Source organism: Prionailurus viverrinus, chromosome E2, assembly GCF_022837055.1.
Source record: "Prionailurus viverrinus isolate Anna chromosome E2, UM_Priviv_1.0, whole genome shotgun sequence".
Taxonomy (NCBI): domain Eukaryota; kingdom Metazoa; phylum Chordata; class Mammalia; order Carnivora; family Felidae; genus Prionailurus; species Prionailurus viverrinus.
In genome coordinates, this window is record NC_062575.1 from 56244108 (window position 1) to 56268731 (window position 24624).

The 24624-nt window shown below is 41.9% G+C and overlaps 1 protein-coding gene and 1 pseudogene across 14 annotated transcripts in view; both read left to right on the forward strand.

Annotated features, from left to right (window-relative positions):
* Positions 1-21270, forward strand: part of LOC125153773 (zinc finger protein 350-like) — a 35901-nt gene extending 14631 nt beyond the window's left edge. Inside the window, exons 6-10 of one of the 14 annotated variants that reach the window (XR_007147567.1) lie at positions 11326-11555; positions 12493-12570; positions 15110-15197; positions 17384-17475; positions 21076-21270. Coding sequence is in view for 2 of the 14 variants with exons in the window: in XM_047837292.1 (XP_047693248.1) it covers positions 11326-11465; positions 12493-12570 (218 nt within the window). In the remaining 12 variants the exon portion in view is untranslated. Of the gene's footprint in view, positions 1-11325; positions 11556-12488; positions 13319-15027; positions 15198-17383; positions 17476-21075 lie in introns of those variants that run through there. The other 13 variants (XR_007147559.1, XR_007147556.1, XR_007147560.1 and 10 more) reach the window with 13 other exon arrangements.
* On the forward strand, positions 191-8506 carry LOC125153794 (zinc finger protein 350-like; annotated as a pseudogene).
* Positions 21271-24624: the final 3354 nt, after the last annotated feature.

Here is a 24624-nt window from a genome sequence, read left to right on the forward strand (position 1 = left end):
GCTCTGGGCTGTCAGCACAGATTCTGATGCAGGGCTCGAACTCACAAACCGCGAGATCATGACCTGATCTGAAGTCGGACAATTAACTGACTGAGCCACCCAGGAGCCCCAATTTATTTTTTAAAAAATGTTTATTTTTGAGAGAGCAAGTGCAAGCTGGGGAGGGGTAGAGAAATGAGGATAGAGGATCTGAAGCAGGCTCTGCACTGACTGCAGGGAGTCCAGTGGGGGGCTTGAATTTATGAACCACAAGATCATGACCTGAGCCAAAGTCAGGTGCTCAACCAACTGGGCCACCCGGGTGCCCCCATAGTATGTTTTTTCTTATATGCAGACACCTGTGATAGTCTAATTTATGAATTACACACAGAAATTAACATCAGTAAGTAATAATAGGACACTTATAACAACATACTGTATAAAAGTTATGTGAATGTGTTCTCTCAAAACATTTTATTGTCTTGTCCTCACCCTTCTTCCTGTGATGATGTGAGATGATAAAATGCCTACGAGATATAAAGTGACGTGTAGGAGTTGTGATGGTTTTAGTGTTAGGCTACTGTGGATGTTAGGAGGAGGATGATCTGCTTCTAGACCACATTTGACCTCAGGTGAACGCCTTGAAAGCCAAACCATGGATAAGGGATGATCACTATAATTGGCTCAAGGGGTTATGAGAATTTCTTGTCCAAAGGGTATATTGCTTCAAGGGAGGGCAAGGACTCTTAATGGACTTTAAAGCAGTTTAGGATGTAAGTAAGTTATTTTTTTCATGTCCATGTCTTATCTCCCAAATAGGTTAAAAATTCCTTGGTAATTTTTTTTGCTGTTTAAATTTTAAAGTTTTAAAAACAAAAAAAATCAGTTCCTCAATTGCACTAAACCAAATTTCAAGTACTCAGCAGCAGTATGTAACTAGTGGCTACCTCACTGGACAGCTACCTATATGGCTAACTATATATAGCTAACTATATGGCTAAAAAGCACAGACTGAGAGAAATCTATTATAATTCCCAGAAAGTTATCTTGGGGAGTATTGGTTTACATAGTTTTATATTCCCAGCACAGAAAACTTAAGACAAATATGTTGATTTGGAAAGTGAGTGAATTAGCCAATGGACTAGTCGGAATGTTTTGTCATCAAAAGAAGGAATGAGTCCTTCAGAGGCAATTCTAAATAATACAGATGTCTCCTTCCAAACTGAGTGTGATTAGCAACTCAATAACTGAATATAAACCAGGCAGAGCAGAAAAGAAAATGGATCCTCAGAATACATATCATAAACAGGACAAGAACCTCAGTCTGTAAGAATAGAGAATATAGGAGATGGGAAGTGAGATCCCTAGGGGATGCCATGGAGAAGAACCTTTGTTATTTACCTACAGAACTATCACCCTTGAGAGTTGCCACCATATCAAAGATTCCAGCTCCACTGTTCACTGCTGAACTGAGACGTGCTTTCTCTTCATTATTTACTCTCCCTCTTCTGGGATTGGCCTCTCCTTATCAAGTAACTATCATATAGTTATTCACCTATCCAAGTTATAAACAGTGGGTTCTCTCTGGAAGGAGAGATTTCCCATCCCGTGTCTGTCTCAGAATTCAGTATGAAATACTAGGATATTGGTATTCATTCCTTCAGGTATATTTTAAAGCACCAACACAACGCAGGGCACTGTTCTGTACAATGAGGATACATGAGTGAATAAAACAGGCAAAGGAACTGCCTTTATGGAGGCAGAGTAAGTGTGTTATGTAATGTAAGAAAGCGTTAAGTCCTATGAAGAAAAATAAAGCCTAGTAATACTGATTTATATTAATGAATAGGTAGTTATAGGCAAGGCTCTATTCCCTCCTCCTTACCCCTCCATGGGCTTTTCTGGGTATAATTTGAGCTAAGACAAATCTACTGGGGGGAGTCACCCATCAGTATTTGTAACCACATAACATTTAATAATGGTTTCTATGGATTGTCTCTGACAAGCCTCCTGCGTCTGATATCTGAGAAACAACGCAAACTCTTGAGTCCCATCCCAACACCTCCCAAACCCAGAGCCTCTGGGGGCTGGAGTCCAGGACTCCGCATTTTTAACACCGGCCCGACATACACTTAATTTTGGCGCTCTCTGTCCTAAATCCTGGGTTACTAACCACCCCCACCCTCACATGATTGGATGGATTCAGGCTGTGCCTTTCTCATTGGCATCGGACCTTTGCAGGCCCGCTTTTGGTGGCCTTTCTCCCAGACACCAATCGCAATCCCAATTTAGGTTCGTCCATCCGCTCTTTCCCTCTGGTGGGTGATGACCAGCCTCACGCTGTACCAGTTTCTGGAAATCTTGTGTTCTTAAAAACCACTTTCTGCAAGCAATCTTCCGCCGTAAGTTTTGCGTGGGTGTCCGTTTACCGGACGTATTACTTTTTCTTACCAGGTGTTAGTTCACTCTCTGCTGCGGTATCGACACCTAAACTCCTACTAGTTCGTTTGGAAACTTTTTCTTTTTTTTTTTAACACAAAGTGGATAATATACGCCCGGTCATGTAAGTTCCTGACAAGCCCGTCCAACACAATGTAGCCCGCACCACGTGTGCCTCGCGAAGCTCCAGACTTTGAAAATTTATCAATCTTCCGCGAAAGTCCACGTTGAGGATAAGAGATAACCTCAGAAGCTTCTCATCTCGGCCACTCCCGCTTCTGGCCGCAAATCCACCCTTCTCCTTTGAGTACGTCGGACGCCCCAATATGGCCGCCCGCACGGCCACCGAGAGCGGACGCGGACACAATGCCTCATGGGACATACCGGAAATTCGTCGTTCGCGGATCTCTGAGGGCCTCCAGTGCTCGTCGGCCGCCGTACTCTGAGGGGTTGCCGGGAGTTCCGCGTTCAGGTTCTCCCCACGGATCTGACGGCAACTAGGTCAGTGTGTGGTTTTGTCCTTGGAAGGTGGTGGTTGTTGTTGTTGTTGTTGTTGTTGTTGTTGTTGTTGTTGTTCACGGTGGGCATTTTGCTTCTCACAGGGTGACGTGTGGACCTGCTGTAGCATGGATCCGTGAAATCACTGCCGGGGACGGTCGGGGAGGGTAGAAAGCGCCGAGGTGGAGGTATTTAAGGAGAACCAGGTGGGCCTCTGATTTGAGGTATTTGAGGGGAACCAGGCAGGTGTGTCTGTGGTTGGGGTACTTTTGGGGCCATTAAGACCGTTAAGGGTCTGTAGAGATCACGACGGTATCCGCGCTGTAGAGCGTATGCAGTCCTGCAGCAGGCGGGGCAGATCATTTACGATGATCGAAGTGTCTGGTTCCGGGGCGGGGGGGGGGGTATTTAATTTGGGGCTCAGTGATGTTGGGGCTCCGGTGGGTGCTCATGACATCGGGGTGTCTCGCCTGGTTTTCGGATTAATAAGGGCGTGTGTGATCGGTGTCTGGTACAGAGATATTTATCAGGGCTGCAGCTTTGGACGCCAAGGACCGGGGGCTGGAGTTTGGGTTGAAGTTCTTAGCTGGGCTGCTGGGACCGAAGACTGCAGAGCGCAGGAGGGTAGTTCCAAACCCTCTGTGGTTTTGTTTGGTTTGTTTTGTTGTAAAGCCTTTTGTCTAGGGGTTGACTTATTGCAGACGGAGGGGCTAAATCGCCACCGCCGTCTGTTAGTCGTCGTCTATGGCTGTTTTCCCGGCGCAGAGGAAGAATTGAGTCCTTGCGACAGAGATCTTAAGTTGAAAATGTGTAATATCTATCCGTTTGCAGAAAAATGTTTGCCAGCGCCCGCACTCACCTCTTAATACATAGCAGCGGGGAACACTGTTGCTTACTTGCCTGCCCTACGTCCACACTTTGTTCTTTGCCAACAGAATGCCCGTTTTGCTTGGTATCCATCCGTCTTGCAGGGTGACCCACGTGTCGGTTTATTACTAAGTACCGGTTGGTGTTAGTCAGCCGTGGTGGTCCCAGTTCCGATTGCTAATGACTGAATTTCTGTGAAATGAGCTTAGTATGTGGTGCGGTTCCAGCCAGCTATCTGTGAAAATCTGCTTACTGGTTTCTGGAGGAGCATTTTCTCTTTTATGTTAGTAATTCTTTGAATCTCTTTTTTTATGTCCATGATGATGGTGTCTGAATATAACTTTTTTTTTTAATGTTTACGTATTTTTGAGAGAGAAAATGCGAGCGGGGGAAGGGCAGAGAGAGAGGGGTCAAAGGATCCAAAGGGGGCTCTGTGCTGACAGCAGAGAGCCCCATGCGGGGGTTGAACTCACCAACTGTGAGATCATGACCTGAGCTGAGGTCCATGAAATCTATGCTTAACTGACTGAGCCACCCAGGCGCCCAGATTGTCTGAGTATAACCTTAATTTTTCATTCCAGTTTCTAGTGTTTATAATTTATTCTTAATGCTTTGGCACTCCTCTGCAATATAGAGTTAAAAGTGGGGTGGTAGTGGACATCTTTGTCTTATTGCCTATCATTAAAATTCACCTGCTATATTGTCTGGAGTTAACATGTTTTAGGAACATTAATCCAGGACTTTAAATTTAGCGGCATAAAAATATTCATAGTAATCTTTCAGACAAAAAAAAAAAGCCCTTTATCTTATTTGAGTCATACCTCTCACTAATTCCTTATACTCTTTGTTTACACTTTCTCCTTTGACTGGATAGGTATTTGTAGTGAGGCAAATACGTATTATTGGCCTTTTAACATAACAGTCTTTTAGTATATTTCAGCTCTTCCCTTTCTTTGTTAATTTAAAATATCTACAAGTTAGTCAGTATAAAAGAAATATACATATATAAACAGTCACTACCCAGGTTAAGAAACAACATTGCCAGCACCCCAGTGCTGTTTGTGAACCTCTTCCCAATTATATCCCATCCTCACACCCAAAGGTAATTACCATCTTGCTAGTGTAGCAAGCACTTTCATGCTTTTCTTTATAATTTTATGATATAATTAACTATTCCTAAACATTACCACTGTGTATGAACATAATTATACATCATGCATTTTTGAAAAGTTTATTTAAGAGAGAGAGTGTGAGTGGGTTAGGAGCAGAGAGAGAGAATCCCAAGTAGGCCCTGCACTGTCAGTGCAGACCCCAACGCAGGGCTCCATCTCATAACTGTGAGATCATGACCTGAGCCAAAATCAAGAGCTGGTCACTTAATCCACTGAATCACCTACATCATGCATTTTCTTAATTATTTTTTTTAATGTTTTATTTATTTTTGAGAGAGAGAGAGAGAGGGAGGGAGAGAGGAGAGAGAGTGCAAGCAGGGAAGGGGCAGAGAGAGAGGGAGACACAGAATTGGAAGCAGGCTCCAGGCTCCCAGCTGTCAGCACAGAGCCCAATGCAGGCTTGAACCCACGAACCATGAGATCATGACCTGAGCTGAAGTCAAGTGCGTGTAGGGGAGAGGGGCAGAGGGAGAGAATTCCAAGCAGGCACCAGGCTCAGCATGGAGTCCTCACGGAGCTCGATCCAATGACCCTGCAATCATGACCTGAGCCAAAATCGAAAGTTGGACACTCAACTGACTGAGCCACCCAGGCACTCCTCAGCTGTTCACAAATGTTAACTAAAAAGATATTTTAATATCCTCCATTCTCCATTCAAGCCTAAGGCAGATCATGCCTCATGCCTACTTTATCTTAATTCCTTTGTATATTTACTAATTCTGATCTTCCTTTGGTTATTGTCGATGTTACCATTGCATTGGCTTCCTGAAAGCTTCCATTTTCTTCCCATTATATCCTGATGACATTAAGTCCCAGTTAACCATACTACTTGTCAGACATGAAATTCTTCTCTGTGTCTCTGTGATAATAGTTATTTCTTGCTCACGCAGAGATTTCTATTTTTTTCCCTAAACTTCCCAGTGTTTTCCACACATGATTGCTTACTTGATTCATTTTTTTTAATGAATTTTTTCTTGATAGCCTAGTGTAACAGCAGTGAGAAAAAGCATAAAAACAGAGAAAGAGCTTTCATTCTAAGATAACAAAACATAAACCTGATCCAATAAGAAGATATATTGTATGTCTAGAGGGTGAAAAGTGCTGCCATGAAATGGTATTTGGTATATGATGATGGTAGTAATGGAAGAGGAGGTGCTGGGACTGGGGCTTCTCTTTTAGGAAAGGGGACATCTCTCTGAGGTGTAGGTTACATGTGCTTGGAGCTCTCTGCTGCATTATACTGTTAATCCCCAAGGGCAACCACGACAATGACAATGAATCCTCCAGGGAGGCCCGTCTTCCAAGTGTAACCTGATTTCCTGCACTTCTCTCCATCTCCAGTGATCCTTCCCACTCATTCTCACAACCTGCAGCTGTTCTCCTTGTGTCTTTCTTTGCCCTTTAAGTGGTTTTACCAAACTGTAGTGTAGGCTTCCTGAACACGAGGACTCATGTGTGTCCCCAACATGAGCACCATGCCCAGTTCACAGTAGTCATCAGTAAGGATTTGTGAAGTGAAGGAGTCTCTTACCAGTTTGGATGAGGCAACCCTCCAACCTGTAGTCTGCTGCTCACGGTAATTTGTGTGTATTGGACAGGCTGCATGTTCTGCAATATTTGGAAAGTTGCCAAATTTGTGTTTATTCATTATTACTGTTTTTTTTCTAATATATAAGGAGCATTAAACACAGAGTTTTATTTATACTCATATAATAGGTTCATCATGAAGTCACCTCAAATGAAGCTATTTAAAAAATACTTTTATTCTAGGGGTGCCTGGGTGGCTCCGTCAGTTAAGCATCTGACTTCAGCTCAGGCCATGATAGTACGGTTTGTGGGTTTGAGCCCCCCGTCAGGCTCTGTGCTGAAAGTTCAGAGCCTGGGGCCTGCTTTAGATTCTGTGTCTCCCTCACTCTCTGTCCTTTCCCTGCTCACACTCTTTCTCTCTCTCAAAAATAAAAATAAACATTTAAAAAATACTTTTATTTTAGTCAATATGGTGGAAGAATTAATTTTTTTTATTTTCTAGAAATCTGGAAACTTGATGGTCATCTGCCAGAGCACTTACAAAATGAATTCATGGAAAATAGCCTAGAAGAATGACACAAACGTAACACATTTGAAAATTCTCTTCTTCGGAGCAAAACTCATTTGGTGTTAAGGCAAAAACATGATATGTTTGACTTACGTGGAAAAAGTATGAAATCAAATTTAACTACTTAACCAGAGCAGAACCACTGCAGAGCATACTGTAGATGGGAAATCCTTTCTTCACGTTAATCATGAACAATTTCAGAATGAAATTAAATCCCCTGAAAGCAAAACACTCATCAGCACTAAGTGCCAAATCATCAAGCATCAGAAAATTAAAAAAACAAAGAAACCTCACGTATGAAGTAAATATGGGAAACGCTTCATTCAGAAGTCCTGGTTCACTGGTCACCAGAATCTTCATGCAGGAGGGTAACCCCACAAATGCAGTCTTTGCAGGAAAACATTCTCCAGAAAGTTCATGCTCACTGAACACCAGAGAACGCATCAACAGGAGAAAAACCTTATGAATGCACTGTATGTGGCAAAGCCTTCCTCAAGAAATCATGGCTCAGTGTACATCAGAAAACACACGAGAGAGACTTTTTATGTGCAGTGAATGTGGAAAAGGCTTCATCGAGAAGGGAAATCTCATGGTACAGCTGCGGATTCATACAGGAGAAAAACCTTATATATGCAGTGGGTGTGGGAAAGGCTTCAGCCAAAAGACGTGCCTGGAGCCTGCTTTGGATTCTAGCACATCAGAGATTTCGCACAGGAAAGACTCCCTTTGTGGACAGTGAATGTGGAAAATCCTGTTCCCAGAAGACAGGTCTCATTAAACATCAAAGAACTCACACAGGAGAGAAACCCTTTAAACGTAGTGAATGTGGGAAAGCCTTACCCAGCTCATTATATATCAGAGAACTCATACAGGAGAGAAACCATATAGTTGCATTGAATGTGGGAGATCTTTTTGAGGGAAGTCAGTCCTCACTGAACATCAGAAAATTGATTTAGTCAAGGTAGAAAATCCTCCTTCAGTCACAGGTCCTCACAGACCAGTGTTGTCCTGCAAGAGAAAAACCTTTTTAACGTGGTGACTGTGCAGGTGGCTTCTGTGGCTTGTCAGACGCCATTAAACATCAGTAGACTTCTAGCAAATAGGAATGTGGTCATAGTGGGACAGCCTGCAGCCAGGCAGGTATTTGTTAAATACTTCATTTGTACTGAAATGAAGCTGTTCTAGGAGCTGAATATACAGTGGTGGCCAAAACAGAAAAAGCCCCTGGTCTCCTGGAGAGAGCATTGAGGTAACCTGGATCATCTTTAACTTAACTTTTTTCAAGTAATTTCTCTGTTCACCATAGGGCTGGGGAACTCACATCCCAGAGATTAAGAATCACATGTTCTGGGGCACTTGGGTGGCTCAGTCGGTTAAGCATCCGACTTTGGCTCAGGTCATGATCTCACGGTCTGTGAGTTCGAGCCCCGCGTCAGGCTCTGTGCTGACAGCAGGCTCTGTGGAGCTTGCTTTGGATTCTGTGTCTCCCTCTCTCTCTGCCCCTCCCTTGCTCATGCTCTGCCTCTCTTTGTCTCAAAAATAAATAAAAACATTAAAAAAAAATTTAAAAAAAAATCACATGTTCTACAGGCTGAGCCAGCCAGGTGCCCCATGGATTATCTTTATGTGGTACTTTTACACACCAGCTAATCTAGTGAAAGGACATAAATATCTATATTAAGTGGAAAAGGGGCGCCTGGGTGGCGCAGTCGGTTAAGCGTCCGACTTCAGCCAGGTCACGATCTCGCGGTCCTTGAGTTCGAGCCCCGCGTCAGGCTCTGGGCTGATGGCTCAGAGCCTGGAGCCTGTTTCCGATTCTGTGACTCCCTCTCTCTCTGCCCCTCCCCCGTTCATGCTCTGTCTCTCTCTGTCCCAAAAAGAAATAAACGTTGAAAAAAAAAAAATATATTAAGTGGAATAGACATGGACTAATTGGTTCAAGGAGCATATTTTGGAAGATGGAGGAAAGACTAATGATTAAGATTATAGTACACAAGTTACTTAAAAATATTTTTTTTTATGTTTATTTATTTTAGAGAGAGTGTGTGTGAGTGAGGGAGGGGCAGAGACAGAAGGAGACACAGAATCCAAAGCAGGCTCCAGGCTCCGAGCTATCAGCACAGAGCCCAATGCGGGGCTGGAACTCACAAACCATGAGATCATGACCTGAGCCAAAGTTGGACGCTTAACCAACTGAGCCACCCAGGTGCCCCCATAAATAAATTTATTAATAAAATTAATAATAATTTTATTTTTTAAATGTGTATTTCTTTTTTGAAAAAATGCTTATTTCTTATTTTCTTAAGGAGATTATAAATTCCCTAATTTTAGTGGCTTTACTTAAATTTTAATGTTTAAAAAATTCTGAACCAGGAAGATGAAAAATCATTGCCTCAGTAACACTGACCGCATTTGAAGTGCTCAACAGTCATATGTGAATAGTGGCTAGAGAACTGGACAGCACTGGCACTGAGCAAAAACATGAGACAATGAGAAAATCTGTCATCATTTCCATCACACCAGAAGATTATACTGGAGTGTTGGTTTCCATGATTTTATATTTCTAGCACAGAGAAAAAAACCCTAATTATATATAGATTTGGAAAGTGAGTGAACATATTAACGGGCCAAAGTATATTTTGTCACTGAAGGGAAATACGGTTCTAAAGAACAGACTTGTTACCCCAGAGTGTTTTCATTGTGACGTGAGAGACTTAATAACTGTTTATAAAGGGACAAAGCAGAAAAAGTGGTAATAATAAAAGTACTCTTATTCCTTCTGAAGAAGGACTCCTCCTTCCCCTCATTTTTTGGTTTCTTCATCCTTCATCATCTTCAATTATCATTTCTTCAGTGCGGCTTTCCCTCAGTTGGCCAGGTTCCCCAGTCTCTCTGTTTAAGCCCTTTATAGATTTGCAGTTTCATGTATTTTTTGGTGGTGACTGTGAAGATAATACATAGATTATGTTTTGGGTTGATCCCTGATGTTGTCATATCAACCTCCAGTGATCTACAGTCCAGGTAACTCACACTTCCATTCTTGATTTATTGCATAATAGTGATGCTGGATGAGAAAGAGAATAAGAGAAGGTCAGTCTGGAGGGGAAAAGGACTTCCATTTTAGAGCTCCCTAGTTTGAGGGGCTGTGGCCATGCATGAGGCAGTATATTTGATACTGTTAATAAATCTCTTGATTAGAATTTAGTGGATACATACTCAGTGAAGAGTCTCTTGATCTCAAGTCCAAACCCTTAATATACTCAGAATTATGTTTTAATCCATTCAAAATTTTGAAATGCCTATGTTTATGAATTTTTGCCATAAGAAGATCATATAAATACTGTGTGGAGATCACTATGCCATGCTTTCAAGAAGTCATTAAAAAATACTGATAGTTTTATAATTGCCTTTTTTTTTAAGTTTATTTTTGAGAGAGACTCAGAGTGAGCAGGGGAGGGGCAGAGAGAGAGAGGGAGGGAGAGTGTCAAGTGGACTCTGCACTGTCACCACGCAGGCTGATGTGGGGCTCGAACTCACAGACCATGAGATCATGACCTGAGCTGAAGCCAAGAGTCAGACGCTTAACCGACTGACCCACCAAGACATCCCTGTAATTGGCTTTTGTAACGGCTATAGACCTGACTTCTGGTGAAGGGATGTGTTTAATTCACCAAACTGCCTGCTGATGTACAGTCAGGTCATGCCTCTTTTTTTTTTTTTTTTTTTTTTTTTTAAGAGAGATGGGGGAGAGTGGCAGAAGATGGGGAGGGAGGCTCCCTCCTACTTACTAGAAGCAGCCTCCAGTCCAGCCCCCTAGACAGGCTCCCGAGGGCATCCATTTTCGCAGCTCCCTCCCTCCAGTAGGTCTCTGACCTGCCTAATCCGGACCCGCGTTACTGATTCTCACACGTTACTGATTCTCACCCGCGCTGGGCCCCGTTGTCAAGTTTTGGCAGAACTCGGAGCCTGAGCCTCTGTTATTTGGTCCGCGGTCTGGCCTCCGCCTTTCCTACGTCTTGGCTTCTGCAAAGCTCGAAGGCCATGCGAAGGCCTCTAGCCCGCACCTGCCGGGGTCTTCCCCGCCAGCTGCACTTCCTGACTGTGGGAGTGCTCCTGCCTAGTCCTCATGGGCACCGCCATCTTCCCGAAAGGCTCGGTAGAAAACCGCAGGGCCAGTGCCGGCCTCTGAGGCATTCATCACAGCGCTAGGAGCCAACAAGATGGCAGGCAAAGGCAAGGTGACACCCCTAAAGCGATTTCAATTTCTTTTGGCAGCCCTCCTGCTGGCCGCTTGGACCCAGATCGCCAAGGTGGGGGTGGCCACTTCTGTGTTGAGCATCTGGGGGCGGAACTCGACTTCCAGGAACGTCGTGAAGGTTCCAGCTCCACCTGAAGCGTCCCTAACCACCATGGAGGTGGGGGAGCTTGAGAATGGGGGTCATTTCGGAAGGCGGTCCAGCCTGTGGTAGATGCGGTGGAGTGTAGAGAAGTTCAGCGTCAAGTGGGTAGGGCTCTGCACGTGTCTTTGGAGTGAAGTGCCTGTGAGGCCAGTAAAGGGCCCTTCTGGGATTTCTTTTGCTTCGCTGGAGAATCTGGCCTTTAGTAATAGACCCAGAATGTATTATGCTAAGTGAAATAAGTGAATCAGAGAAAGACAAATACCATATGATTTCACTCATATATGGAATGTAAGAAATAAAACATGATCATATGGGAAGGGGGGGAGAGAAGAGAGGGAAACAAACCACAAGACTCTTAAAAAATTTTTTTTAATGTTTATTTATTTTTGAGAGAGAGAAAGAGACAGAGGGTGAACAGTGGAGAGGCAGAGAGAAAGAGAGAGAGAGAGGTAGACACAGAATCAGAAGCAGGCTCCAGGCTGTTAGCACAGAGCCCAATGCAGGTCTCAAACTCACAAACTGTGAGATCATGACCTGAGCTGAAGTGTGACACTCAACCGACTGAGCCACCCAAGCGCCCCCACAAGATTCTTAATGATAGAGAACAAACTGAGGGTTGATTGAAGGAGGTGGGTGGGAGATGGGCTAGATGGGTGATGGGTGTTAAGGAGGGCACTTTTGATGAGCTCTAGGTGTTGTATGTAAGTGATGAATTGCTGAATTCTACTCATGAAACCAATATTGCACTGTATGATAACTAAAATAAATTAAAAAAAAAAGATGAAACTAGAAAAAAAAATAATGGCAGAGGGTCTGTTAGTGTTGGTTGTCAGTGTGAGTGATTCTGTTTGTGGGGCTCAGCAACCAAGAACTGGAGTGGTAGGTATGTATCAGTGAATGTGCTTTCTTGTCCAGGATCACACTCCACTGTGGGGCTCAGACACAGGGAGGCCTGGGGTGAAGGGTGTTAGTGAACGGGTGTTTCTGGTTTGGATTTCGGACTTAACTTGGAGTCAGTTTTTGTTTTTGTTTTGGGAGGAAGCCATTTTATGTCTGGAGACATATGTACAGAAGAGGCAAGAGGCTGGAGCCTTGGAGACCCTGCATCCCTGGAGAGTAGGTAGGTTAAGGTTGAGGCTTAAATGTTGACTACTAGGAATAGACTTGATGATACATTCCTCCAGCTGATCCAAATCCATTTCACTCCTTCAAGCCCATATATTGCTCAAGGTACTCATGAAAGTCTTTTGTCTTGCTGCATTAACAATCTTGTCCTTATCTTCCTAACAAACAGTAATGAGGTAAGATCTAGTGAGGTGTTATAAGAGATGTGTTTTGTCCTTCTTGTCTCTGTGTTTACCCTACATTTTTTTCTTGGAGGTTTCCTTTCAGGTTTGTTCTATACAAGTAAAAACATCTCTGTTAATTAGCCTGAGCTCTGATGTCCACTGAAGACCACAGCATGTTTAATCTCTGTGCTACCTTCACATGTGGAATGATCTGTATAACATAGATACCACTTAATTTCTAATTATAAACATATTTCCATAGTATAAAAAGGTTATATAATAGTGTCACATTAGGTGGGTGAACCAATGGCAAGTTTACTAGAGTCATATTAAATGTGTACATTACTTTCAATAGGCTTGATTTATATATTTATACTTTTTTTATAATATGATTCTCTGCTTATCCAGATTCTCCTACCCACCACCTCTACAATGTGTTGTGTCTTTTTTCATGTGTGTCTCAGAAATTTTGGGTTATTCTTTTCCCTAGGTTATGCTTCGTTGCAGTTGTTAAGTAGTATCTTAAAAACATTCCCTGCTTCTTGGGGCGCCTGGGTGGCTTAGTCGGTTAAGCATCCGACTTCAACTCAGGTCATGATCTCACAGTTTGTGAGTTTGAGCCCCGCATTAGGCTCTGTGCTGACAGCTCAGAGCCTGGAGACTGCTTCGGAGTTTGTGTCTCTCTCTCTGTCTCTCTGCCCCTCCCCTGCTCATACTCTGTCTCTCTCAAAGCAAATAAACATTAAAAGTTAAAAAAAAAATATTCCCTGCTTCTCAATGTTGCACTGTAAAAGAGCAATTGACTTGCTCTTGGTATTATTGAAAGTGAAAGTTTCAGTGAATTCCTTTACATTATTTATTTATTTTTTACTTGAGAGTGAAAGAGGGCAAGCCAGGGAGAGTTGCAGAGAGAGAGAGAGAGAGAGAGAGAGAGAGAGAGAGAATGAGAATCTTAAGCAGACTCCATGGGCATGGAGCCTGACGTGGGGCTTGATCCCACTACCCTTGGATCATGACCTGAGCTGAAATCAAGAGTTGGACACTCACCTGACTAAGCTACCCAGCCTCCCCACATTTACATTTTTTAAGTTGAGCAGTCTTATTATCTGCAAATAATTTTGGCTCAAGAATAAAGGGTGTGAATAAACCTGTTTTTTTAATAGTGCTTTTCCCCTTATCCATGTGCCTTGAATAAATCTTTCCAAGGGATGTGAAATTAAGTGAACTAATGTACATAAAAGTAGGTAACATATACCAGGATATAAATTTCTCCATGTATTGCCTTAGCTGCTTCTCACTAGCTTTGATATTTAAAATTTCTATGTCATTCAGTGTATTAGTGTTCCATTGCTGTGTACCACAAACTTAGTGGTTTAAAACAATGCACATTGCCTCAGGGTTTCTAAATTTTTTTTTAATGTTTATTTTATTTTTGAGAGACAGAGAGACAGAGTGCAAGCCAGAAATGCTGACAGCTCAGAGCCTGGAGCCTGCTTCGGATTCTGTATCTGCCTCTCTCTCTGCCCTTCCCCTGCTGGTGGTTGATCTCATGTTCTCTCAAAAAAGAAAAAGATTTTATTTTTAAGTAATCTCTGCACCCAATGTGGGGTTGCACTTACAATCCTGAGATCAAACATTTGATGCTCTACCCACTGTGCCAGCCAGGCGCCCCTAAAGTATTGAGATTTTATGTTAGGGGACACCTATATGAGTTTTCTATTCGTTCTGTAATAAATTAACATAACCTTAGTGGCTTAAACGATGCAAGTTTATTACCCTACAGTTCTATGGATTATAAGTTCAACATGGATTTTCCTCTGCTAAAGTTAAGGATTTTCCTGTCAGTAGGAGTACTTTCTTCTCTGTAGGCTCTAAGGGAGAATCTGTTTCGTTGCCTTTTCCAGCTTCCAGAGGCCGTCCCCGCTCCTTGCCTCCTGTCTCCCTTTCCCCTCATCTTCACAGCCAGCAATGGTGTGTGGATTTCTTGTCACATCACATCTCTCTGGATTCTTCTGCTTTTCACTTATGGGGACCCTTGTGATGACATTTGGCCCACCTGAATAATCCAGGAAATCTCCCTATTTTGGGGTTATCTGATTAGCAACTGTAATTTCATCAGCATCCTGAATCCCCCTTTGCCATGTGGTGTAGCATGTTCACAGGTTCCAGAGATTAGAAAGTGGGTATCTTCCAGTGGGCACGATTCTGCCTACCACAGCACCTGTGGTACCACTGACAAGGTGTGTGGCTCAGGGGGATATACTGCTTAAAGTGAATTTGCTTTTGAGTTCTTAGAATCAAGTGAAGTCAGGAGCAGGGAGCATTATTTCTGGGGACGTCATTAACATGACCTGTGAAATCTGTGACCAGAATCCGAGTGACAATCTAGAAGAATAAAAGGACAAAGATCTCAGTTCTGGCCATTTTCTAAGAGCAGAAGGAAAGGACCAAGGTCCAAGTGAGTTTTACAGATTTCTTTATCCCTTCTTTCTTTCCTGTTGCATTTGTGGAGGCTTATACAAATTGATTTGACTAGTGGGAAAAATACACATTGATAAAGGCCTGAATTTGTAGAAAACTAAATATTGACTATAATGTCAAAATCAAGGCAAACTTGGAATGGTGGAAGTGTAGGTCATAGAATCTGCTCAGAATTTTAAAAGTCAGAATATTAATTAAAAAAAAGACTCTGAATTATTTATGTTAAGCTACCCAGATGATCTCCAATATTTTTGGCAGCCATTTCCAGCAAGAGAAGCACTAAATGTTACGTGATTTGCAGTTTTGTACAGAGAAAGTAGATCCTTTGCTCAGAGACATAAATATTTCCTGGCATTGAAATTTCAATAAATTTCTCGATGGCCCTACAGTGGGTAGTGGCTTCAATAGCAGCTTTCTGGTGTATGCATGAAGAAGCTTTCTGTGGTTGTTTTTCTATTTCCTGTGTGTGTGTGTGTCCATGCATGTGCATACACACACACATATGCACGTTTGTGCTTTCTTATTGGGGTATAGCATACACATAATAAAGTGAATTTTTATACATTTGTATACCTGGCCAGCATAAAGCATTTATTAAACCAGTGGTTGTTCCTTCTAGAGTTCCTTTAATACCTTCTGTTATCCCATCTTTTTCAAGATATAAAACCTAGATTTACCGAGATGAATTAAGGTTTAAATGGCCTCTCAAACCATTTGCTGAATTGGATTTTGAGTATAGAACTACCAGTAGAATTTGTTTTTTTCTTTCTTTTTTTAAAATTTTTTTTAAATGTTTTTATTTATTTTTGAGACAGAGAGAGACAGAGCATGAGCAGGGGAGGGGCAGAGAGAGAGGGAGACACAGAATCCAAAGCAGGCTCCAGGCTCTGAGCTGTCAGCACAGAGCCTGACATGGGGCTTGAAACCACAGACCATGAGATCATGACCTGAGCCGAAGTTGGACGCTTAAGCGACTGAGCCACCCAGGCGCCCCTTTTCTTTCTTTTTTAAAAGTGTATTTATTTATTTATTTAGAGAGAGTGAGCAAGTGTGGAGGGGAGGTACAGAGAGAGAATCCCAAGCAGGTTCCACACTGTCAGCACAGAGCCCAATGTGGGGCTCAAACCCATGAACTGTGAGATCGCGACCTGGGCTGAAACCAAGACTTGGACACTTAACTGACTGAGCCACCTAGGTGCCCCCTTTAATTTAGAAAACCTTCTGAATTATTGAGTAAATGGATGACTGAATTATAGTAGCAGGATGTCTATATAAGACTTCCCTCTCTTCGACAATATGTAATGTAAATTCACACGTATAGATACAGCCTATACATTAGAAATGATTAGATTTCCACAGATCTCTTCCAAACTGTCAAATAATCACCTCAGATGAAAGAAGAACTTACTGCGAGGCACCTGGGTGACTCAATCAGTTGAGCCTCTGAGTCTTGATTTCAGCTCAGGTCATGATCCCAGGGTCGTAGGATCGAGCCCTGCATTGGGCTCCATGGTGAGTGTTGAGGCAGCTTAAGATTCTCTCCTCTGCCCCTCTCCCCTGCTCATGTGTGCTCTTTCTCAAATAACATAACAAAACATACCATCTTAAAAAAAAAAAAAAAAGAATATACTGCTGCAGGATCATTGTTATTTGAAGATGTAGTTGTGCAATTCACCTGGGAGGAGTGGGCAGCTCCTAGCAATGTGGCGGAGAGGACTGGTTCCCTGTGTCACTCAAGGTGTCCAATTGACACCTCGTCTTTCTCAATTGTGGACTGATTTTGGGGGGTATCTGAAGTGCTGAGTAATGTAAGAGAGGTTGCGAAAGTTTTTCTGGAGGGCCAGGTAGTAAATACTGTAGGCCCTATGGGCTACTAACTGTCCTCTGTATCATATTCTCCTTTTTTCTTTATAACACTTAAAATGTAGAAACTTTTCTTAGTTACAGTCATGGGCCTTAGTCTGCTGACCCCTACATAAGACTTGAACTTTGTAAGCGGTAGATTCTCAGTCTCCTAGATGGATGGGGGAGTGTTCTCCCCACTCTTCAGGATAAGCCCTAGTCCAAGGTATACTTGCACAATCTGTAAAAGGTGTTATGTAACAATGTCTGCATATCGTGCCCAAATATATTTTTCAAGTATTCTGCAATTTTTCCTAATAGGGTACCAAAATACCAGACCATGGAAATCTTCAAATTGAAGCTAGGAGATAAACCGTAAATGGAAAAGGAAAACCATGCTTGGAGCTTTCCAGGTAAGTGAATGAGAAGCATCCAGGTAGAAGAGAAATAGAAGTAAATTCCTTGGTTCGTGAAGGCCTCACACTTTTGAAATACTGTGGAGGTGACTCATCTTCTAGTTTCCAAACTTTTGATGGTCTCTAAGGATATCTAAATGGAGTCTCTGGTTATTGCTTTCCTATGTTATTCATCGCTTATGCATTTAGAGGAAAATACTTCTGTGTTCCCACCTCTGGATTTGGTCCTGTTTTACTTCATCTAGGGTCTTGATTTGTTTTGCTTAGATTTTTTTTTTGTACTGAGCATTCTCAAATCTTTCCCTTTTTCGTTGCCAACCATAGGGCCATTGTATGTTCCTTCCTCTTCTCTTGCGTTGGAAATCCAGTCTTCCATGCCTCTCTGCAAAGAGAATACTTCAGATTCATCGCTGTCTTCTGACTAGTGAACTTTCCTGCTTCATTGGATAATACTGATTTCCCTTCCTGACCTTCAACCCACTTTGAGTGCTGTGTTTCCATAACAACCTGGTCTTTTGATGTTTATGTATTTAGTTCCTCATTCTGGATGGGCGAATATGAGATAGAGCAAGTGTAGCAAAATGTTAACTGTAGAATCAGGGAGGTGGGCATATGGCTGTTCAGGGTATAATTCTTTCAACTTGTGTGTATGTTTGAAAATTTTTATAATGAAATGGTAAGGGAGGAGCTATAAATATTGTAATTTTCAGGATGAATTACAGCTCCCAAATGTACTGAAATAATGGAATTCACTTAAACAACAACAACAAAAAAAACAAAACAAAGAAATTCACAATCTTAGGTTTCACCTGAAATCAAACCATAAAATTCATGGATACTTTGCTGATTTCCACATATATTTACGGGATCAGGTCTTTTGATTCATCTTCGTTGTTACTCTTGGTTTAGTTTCCCTAGTCTAAAAAATCCTAGTTATAACCCTGTTACCAACTATATGATATTTAAATCCCTCTGTGATCCAGAGACTCCAAGATACAATATTTTGCTTATATTTAGTTTTCTCAGGGTGCCTGGGTGGCTCAGTCAGCTGAGCGTCCGACTTCCGGTCAGGTTGTGATCTCACAGGTCTTGAGTTCGAGCCCCGCATTGGGCTGTGTGCTGACAACTCAGAGCCTGGAGCCTGCTTCAGATTCTGTGTCTCCCTCTCTCTATGCCCCTCCCCCACTCGTGCCATGTCTCTCTCTGTCTCTCAAAAATAAATAAACATTTTTAAAAAAATTAGTTTTCTCTCTATTCCTTGAATTCCAAGTTAGCTTCCTTTAAACCAGTCTCTACAAGTCGAAGATTAAGTGCCCCAGTTTCTTGATCTAGAATGAGGACCCCTTAATTGATGAATTCCAGATCTGTAACAACTAAGGTATAAATACAGAATTCAGGAAGAATCAGGAGTCTCATTGGCAAGAAGAGGGCTTGGGGAATGTAACAGGAGAAAGCCAGCTATTATAGTCTGTAGTTCCGTTATTTAAGGGACTTGAAAGGAAAAAGTGACAGTTCAGCAGTGTTGTGCTAATGGATGCTTAGATGGTTTAGATGGTTCTCTGGCCTAATTTTATTTTTTACTTATGTATGTGTGTATTTAATATTTATTTGGAGAGAGAGAGAGAGAGCACAAGTGGGAAGGGGGAGAGAGAGAGGGAGACAGAATCCCAAGCAGGCTCCGCACTGCCAGCGCAGAGGCCAAAGTGGGCCTCAAACCCATGACGGTGAGATCATGACTTGAGAAATCAAGAGTCTGAAGAGTCGGACGCCCCACCAACTTTTTGGTTTTAAAATTCACAGGATTTAAAAATTTTAAAAGACACATGATGATCCTCTTTCTCGTCCTTATATGAGAATAACCTCAGACAGAAAGTTAGAGCATTGACTACAGGAATCTTCCCCACATTGTAAGAGAAGGGCACTTTAGGGAAATTAACTTGGTAGCAGTATTACTGAATTAATAAGAGAGACAAGATTCGGGAGCAGGATGTCCACTGAAAGAAATTTTGCTTTCTGACCTGCCTCTTCCAGAATTTGTTCTAAGTAAATACCTATACCTGCTTATTTCCCTGGTCATGAGTCACTTCTCTTTTGCTCCTGGAAGGGCCTCCCTCATTCTCTGGGCATTTCCTCTTTACAAAACCCTAAAAGTCAGAATGCGTAAAGGCCTGAGTCATCATTTTCCTGGTTTTTAACTCTCCCAGAGAGACCTCACCTAGTCATTTCTCTTTAGGTAATATTTCTAAATAGATAACACCCAAATTTGTCTTCCAGCCAAAATCTTCCTCCACATTCCTATCTCCAATTGAGTCTGAACTTAGATATCCAATAACCATCTCAAAATGTTTGTGCCTCAAAATATAGACCTGGTTTTTCCCACATTCAAAACCTATCTTCCTGATGCTCCTCAACAGTACAGCCAGTACTTAGGCATTTAAGCCAAATGCCTAGGAAAACTCTGCGATTCCTCCCTTTTACTCACAGTCCACATTGAATTCAACATTGAATGTTGTCTTTTCTTTCTCCTAAATGTATCCTGAGTTCATCCACTTGACATCTCCACTGTTGTTGCTCTTGACCCAGCCACCATTATCTCTTGGCTGCCTTACTACATTAACTTCCTGTTTCCTCTCTCTCCCACACTCCGCCTTCTCCCATCAGTATCTGTGTAACAGTCAGGAATCCTTTGGAAATGTAAATCGGAACATGATGCCACCTGCTCAAAACTCCCAGTGGCTTGTCACTGGTAATAGCGTCAGATTCTGATTCCTCCTGTCAGATCTACATGATCTAACTCCCATCTACCTTTTGAACATTAATTCTTCTTTCTCCCTGTATTGGGATTGTACTCAGGACCTACTGGCTACCTTTCTGTGTCTTGATCTGGCCGAAACCTCTGTCTCCAGGCCTTTGTACTGCCATTGTACTTGAACAAAACCTTCTGTAATTCTTTACATTCCTTATTCCTGGTTTCTTGGCTCAACTTTTATTTTCTCATTGCTGATTATCTATGTAAAGTTGATCAACTTCCATTCTTTTTCATATCCTTTGAACCACTTTTTGGTCTCTAGTTGTCTTATTTCTTTCCTTCCATTTTGTTCTCTTTTTGCCCACTGGAATGCAGAGAACGTTTCTCTTTAGTCTGTACCCCAGTGCTGTTTACAATACATGATACATAGTATACATTCAATAAATATTGGTAGAATGAATGGCTACGTCCCCTCATCATGTTAGATCAGATGTCTCTCCACCTTACCTGATCTTGTGTTAATGAGATACATTTCTGCTTCATCCTCTTTGCCCATTTTGCAAAGATCTATTCGAAGAGCACCAAAAAGTTTTACTAATTGGAAATTTTCTACCATTGATTCTGTATCAACTGTTTTTGGTTTGGTTTGGTTTGGGTTGCTTTTTTTTTTTTTTGTACATTATGACTTTACTTCATTGTGTTTCTCCTCTTGTCCAAGAAAGAAATTTATGCTTAATGATTTCTTTCATGTGACAGTAGAATTGTCAGAGAGTCAGCCCAAACCATGGTATTTTAGAAGCAGTTACGTTCTGTAACATTATTGTGAAAGAATTCATTTTTTTCCCTAGAAGTTTGAGAAGTTGGTGATCATATGCAGTGGCCTTTGGAAATCCAAAACAAGCTAAAGAACATGGAAAGATGTACCCCAATGTTTATAGAAGCACTTTCAACAATAGCCAAATTATGGAAAGAGCCTAAACGTCCATCAACTGATGAATGGATAAAGATTTTGTGGTTTATATACACAATGGAATACTACTTGGCAATGAGAAAGAATGAAATATGGCCTTTTGAGCAACGTGGATGGAACTGGAGAGTGTTATGCTAAGTGAAATAAGTCATACAGAGAAGGACAGATTCCATATGTTTTCACTCCTATGTGGATCCTGAGAAACTTAACAGAAGACCATGGGGGAGGGGAAGGAAAAAAAAAGTTAGAGAGGGAGGTAGCCAAACCATAAGAGACTCTTAAAAACTGAGAACAAACTGAGGGTTGATGGGGAGTGGGAGGGAGGGTAGGGTGGGTGATGGGCATTGAGGAGGTCACCTGTTGGGAGGAGCACTGGGTGTTGTATGGAAACCAATCTGACAATAAATTTCATATTTAAAAAAAAAAGAACATGGAAAGAGGTCATGAACACAGTTCATCTGGAAATATGTTTCATCTGTAAAGAAATCTTGTTACTTTAAGGCAAAGTCATGGTAGTTTTGACATACTGAACTCTAATTCAAAGTTAGTTAACCAGAATAAAAGCTGTGCAGTGAAGAATACCGATAAGTTTAATAGATAAATCATTTCCTCGTATTAAGCATGAAAAATGTTACACTGGAATTAAATGCAGTCAATACAGAAACACCATCAGCACCAATTGACAATTCATTACACATCAAACTGGAAAAGGAAAAGAAAGAAACATGAATGTATTGAATGTGGTAAAACCTTTATGAGAAGGTCTCTGCTCACTGGACATCAGAGAACTCATACAGAACAAAAGCCCCATGGATGCAGTGTATGTGGGAAAAATTTCTTCAGAAGTTTTAGCTCACTGCACATCAGAGAACTCATGCAGGAGAAACCATGTAAACACCTTAAATGTGGTGAAGTATTCTGTAGGATACATCAGCAAACTGAAAGAAGAATGAAGCCCTATGGTTGCAGTGAGTGTGGGAAAGCTGTGTCCAGGAAGTCTCAGCTCGGTACACATCAGGGATCTGACACCGGAAATTCTCCCTATGTAGGCAGTGGCGCTGGAAAATCCTGCTTTCAGAAGTCAAGTCTCATGAGACATCAAATAACTATATAGGAGAGAAACCTTATAAAGGTAGTGAATGTGGGAAAGGCTATTTCACAAAGTCAGTACTCAGTAGACATCAGGGAATCCATACAGAGAGACACAATATGGATGCAGCGATTGTAGGAAAGCCTCTCACAAGTCATGCCTCATCAAACACAAGGCAAGTCACAGGAGAGAGACACATGTAGATTTAGGCAAGGTGAAAATTGTTTCTGTGGAAATTCCAGCTCATTGTGTATCACAGACCCCATACAAGAGGAAACTCTGTTAAACAGTGACTGGAAGGCCTTCTGTGGTATTCCAGACATTAAACACAAGTGGGGATAGGAATATAGTTCTTGTAGGACAACCTGTTGTTAGATGTGCACTTTTAGGAGACAACAGAGAATCTGCACAGGAGAGAAACCTTATGGATACTGTCAATGTGGTAGTGCCTTCAGTTACCAATTGTGTTTTATTTTAGGTCACAGTAAACTCATAAGGAAAATTTGATACACTCATGGAAAAGCCTTTTAAAAGGTGAAAGATTTATACGGTCTGAAGAGAAACCAGAGTATTGGAAAAGTCTTTGAATAAAAGTTTTAGCTTTTTATGCAGTTGAAAACTTTCACTGAGAGTACCCTAATGAAGCACTGATAATGGAAAGATAAACGTCATTAAATATCAGTGGCTCTTAGGTTGAATTGTAGTGAGCTTGACTTCCAAATCATCAATAAGTTCTCATAGGAAAAAAATTATAGGAAGACAGTTATAGCAGGTCCTTAAGGTCACTTTCCCATTGGATTATTCTCAAAAAGGACTGATAAAGCTCTTAAGAACTGCTATGCTTATGGTTATAGTTATTATAGTGAAAAGTTACAGATTGAATTAGCAAATGTAAAATGCATAGGGCAGAATCCAGGAGAAACCAGGTATATATTTCCAGTTGCCTTTTCTCAGTGGAATTGTATGGACAGTGCTTAATTCTTCCGCCACAATGTGACACCTCATATGGAATATTGCCAACCAGGGAAACTCACCTTTGTCTCAGTGCCCAGGGTGTTTACTTGTGCTTATGTAGGAATGGAGCAACCATATGTCTGACCTGAACTCACACTCCACACTCCTCAAGGTCAACAGGTGAACAAAAACAGGTGTTTACCAAAAACATTGCTAGCATAAACTACACCGTGTGGCCCAAACCCCAAATATACAAAGACGCTCTTCTCAGGCAGTATACTCCAGGGGCTGAGAGGTTCTCTCCAAGGTGCTAGTCAAAGGTCAGTCCATTTGGGGGTGCCTGGGTGACTCAGTCGGTTAAGTGTCCGACTCTTGATTTCGACTCAGATCATGATCTCACAGTTTGTGGGATTGAGCCCCACGTCGGGCTCTGTGCTGACAGCATGGAGTCTGCTTGGGATTCTCTCTCTCTGTCTCTGTCTCTGCCCCTCCCCTGCTCATGTGCTCATGCACTCTCTCTCCTAAATAATAAACTTGGAAAAAAAGCTCAGTCCTTTGGAATGTGCTGGGTTTGAACACCCCAAACCTGCCAAGTTACAGGGGTGAATAGGATAAGGTTTTCGGTTATATTCTGTGGCCTCGTGTCAGAAACGAGAAATGTCTGCGGATACGTTAAGTGTGTGGAATCTTTAGCCAAATGGCAGAGATCTCACAAAGGAGATAAACCTATGGTTGCAATGGATATTTGGAGGCTTGTCATAAGTCCACCCTCATTTTTCATCAGATAAATCTCCTAAATGTGTATTTTGAGATAGAATGCCTTGAGCTCTTCCTCATCGCTTTGTGAATGACTCATAACTCATTTGAAGATGGTTTATAGACAGTATCACATTGTGCATATGACATCTAAATCCACTGTCTCTGCTATCATCTTGTCTCAGAAGCAAGTTGCTAGGCCAGCACATGCTGGGGACGGGGAGAGTTTTACAGAAGAGTATGAATACCAAAAGTTGGGAATCATTGAGGGCTTTCTTGGAGTCAGCCTGCCAGAAAAAATGATTTTCAGGAAAGGAAAAAAAAAAAAAAAGAAGATTCTTTGCCAAGAGCTGCCGTGGTTTCCTGCTTCAACAGTGCTTGGACAGTACCTGTGGCTTGCCTCCTCGCCTTTCTCAATAATATCCCTCTGAAAGCGGATGGTATTGGTTCTATGCTAGTGTTTTCCAAATTGACAAGTATTGCCACATTTGGCCTCTACTCCCATATTTGCTTGCCTCCAGAACACCTCCCCTCCCCTGTGATGTTCTTCCTTCATCATAAAGATCAGAAATAGAAGTTATCTCCTCTCCCCCAAAATTCCTTATGTCTTTTAAAAAACTTATTCAT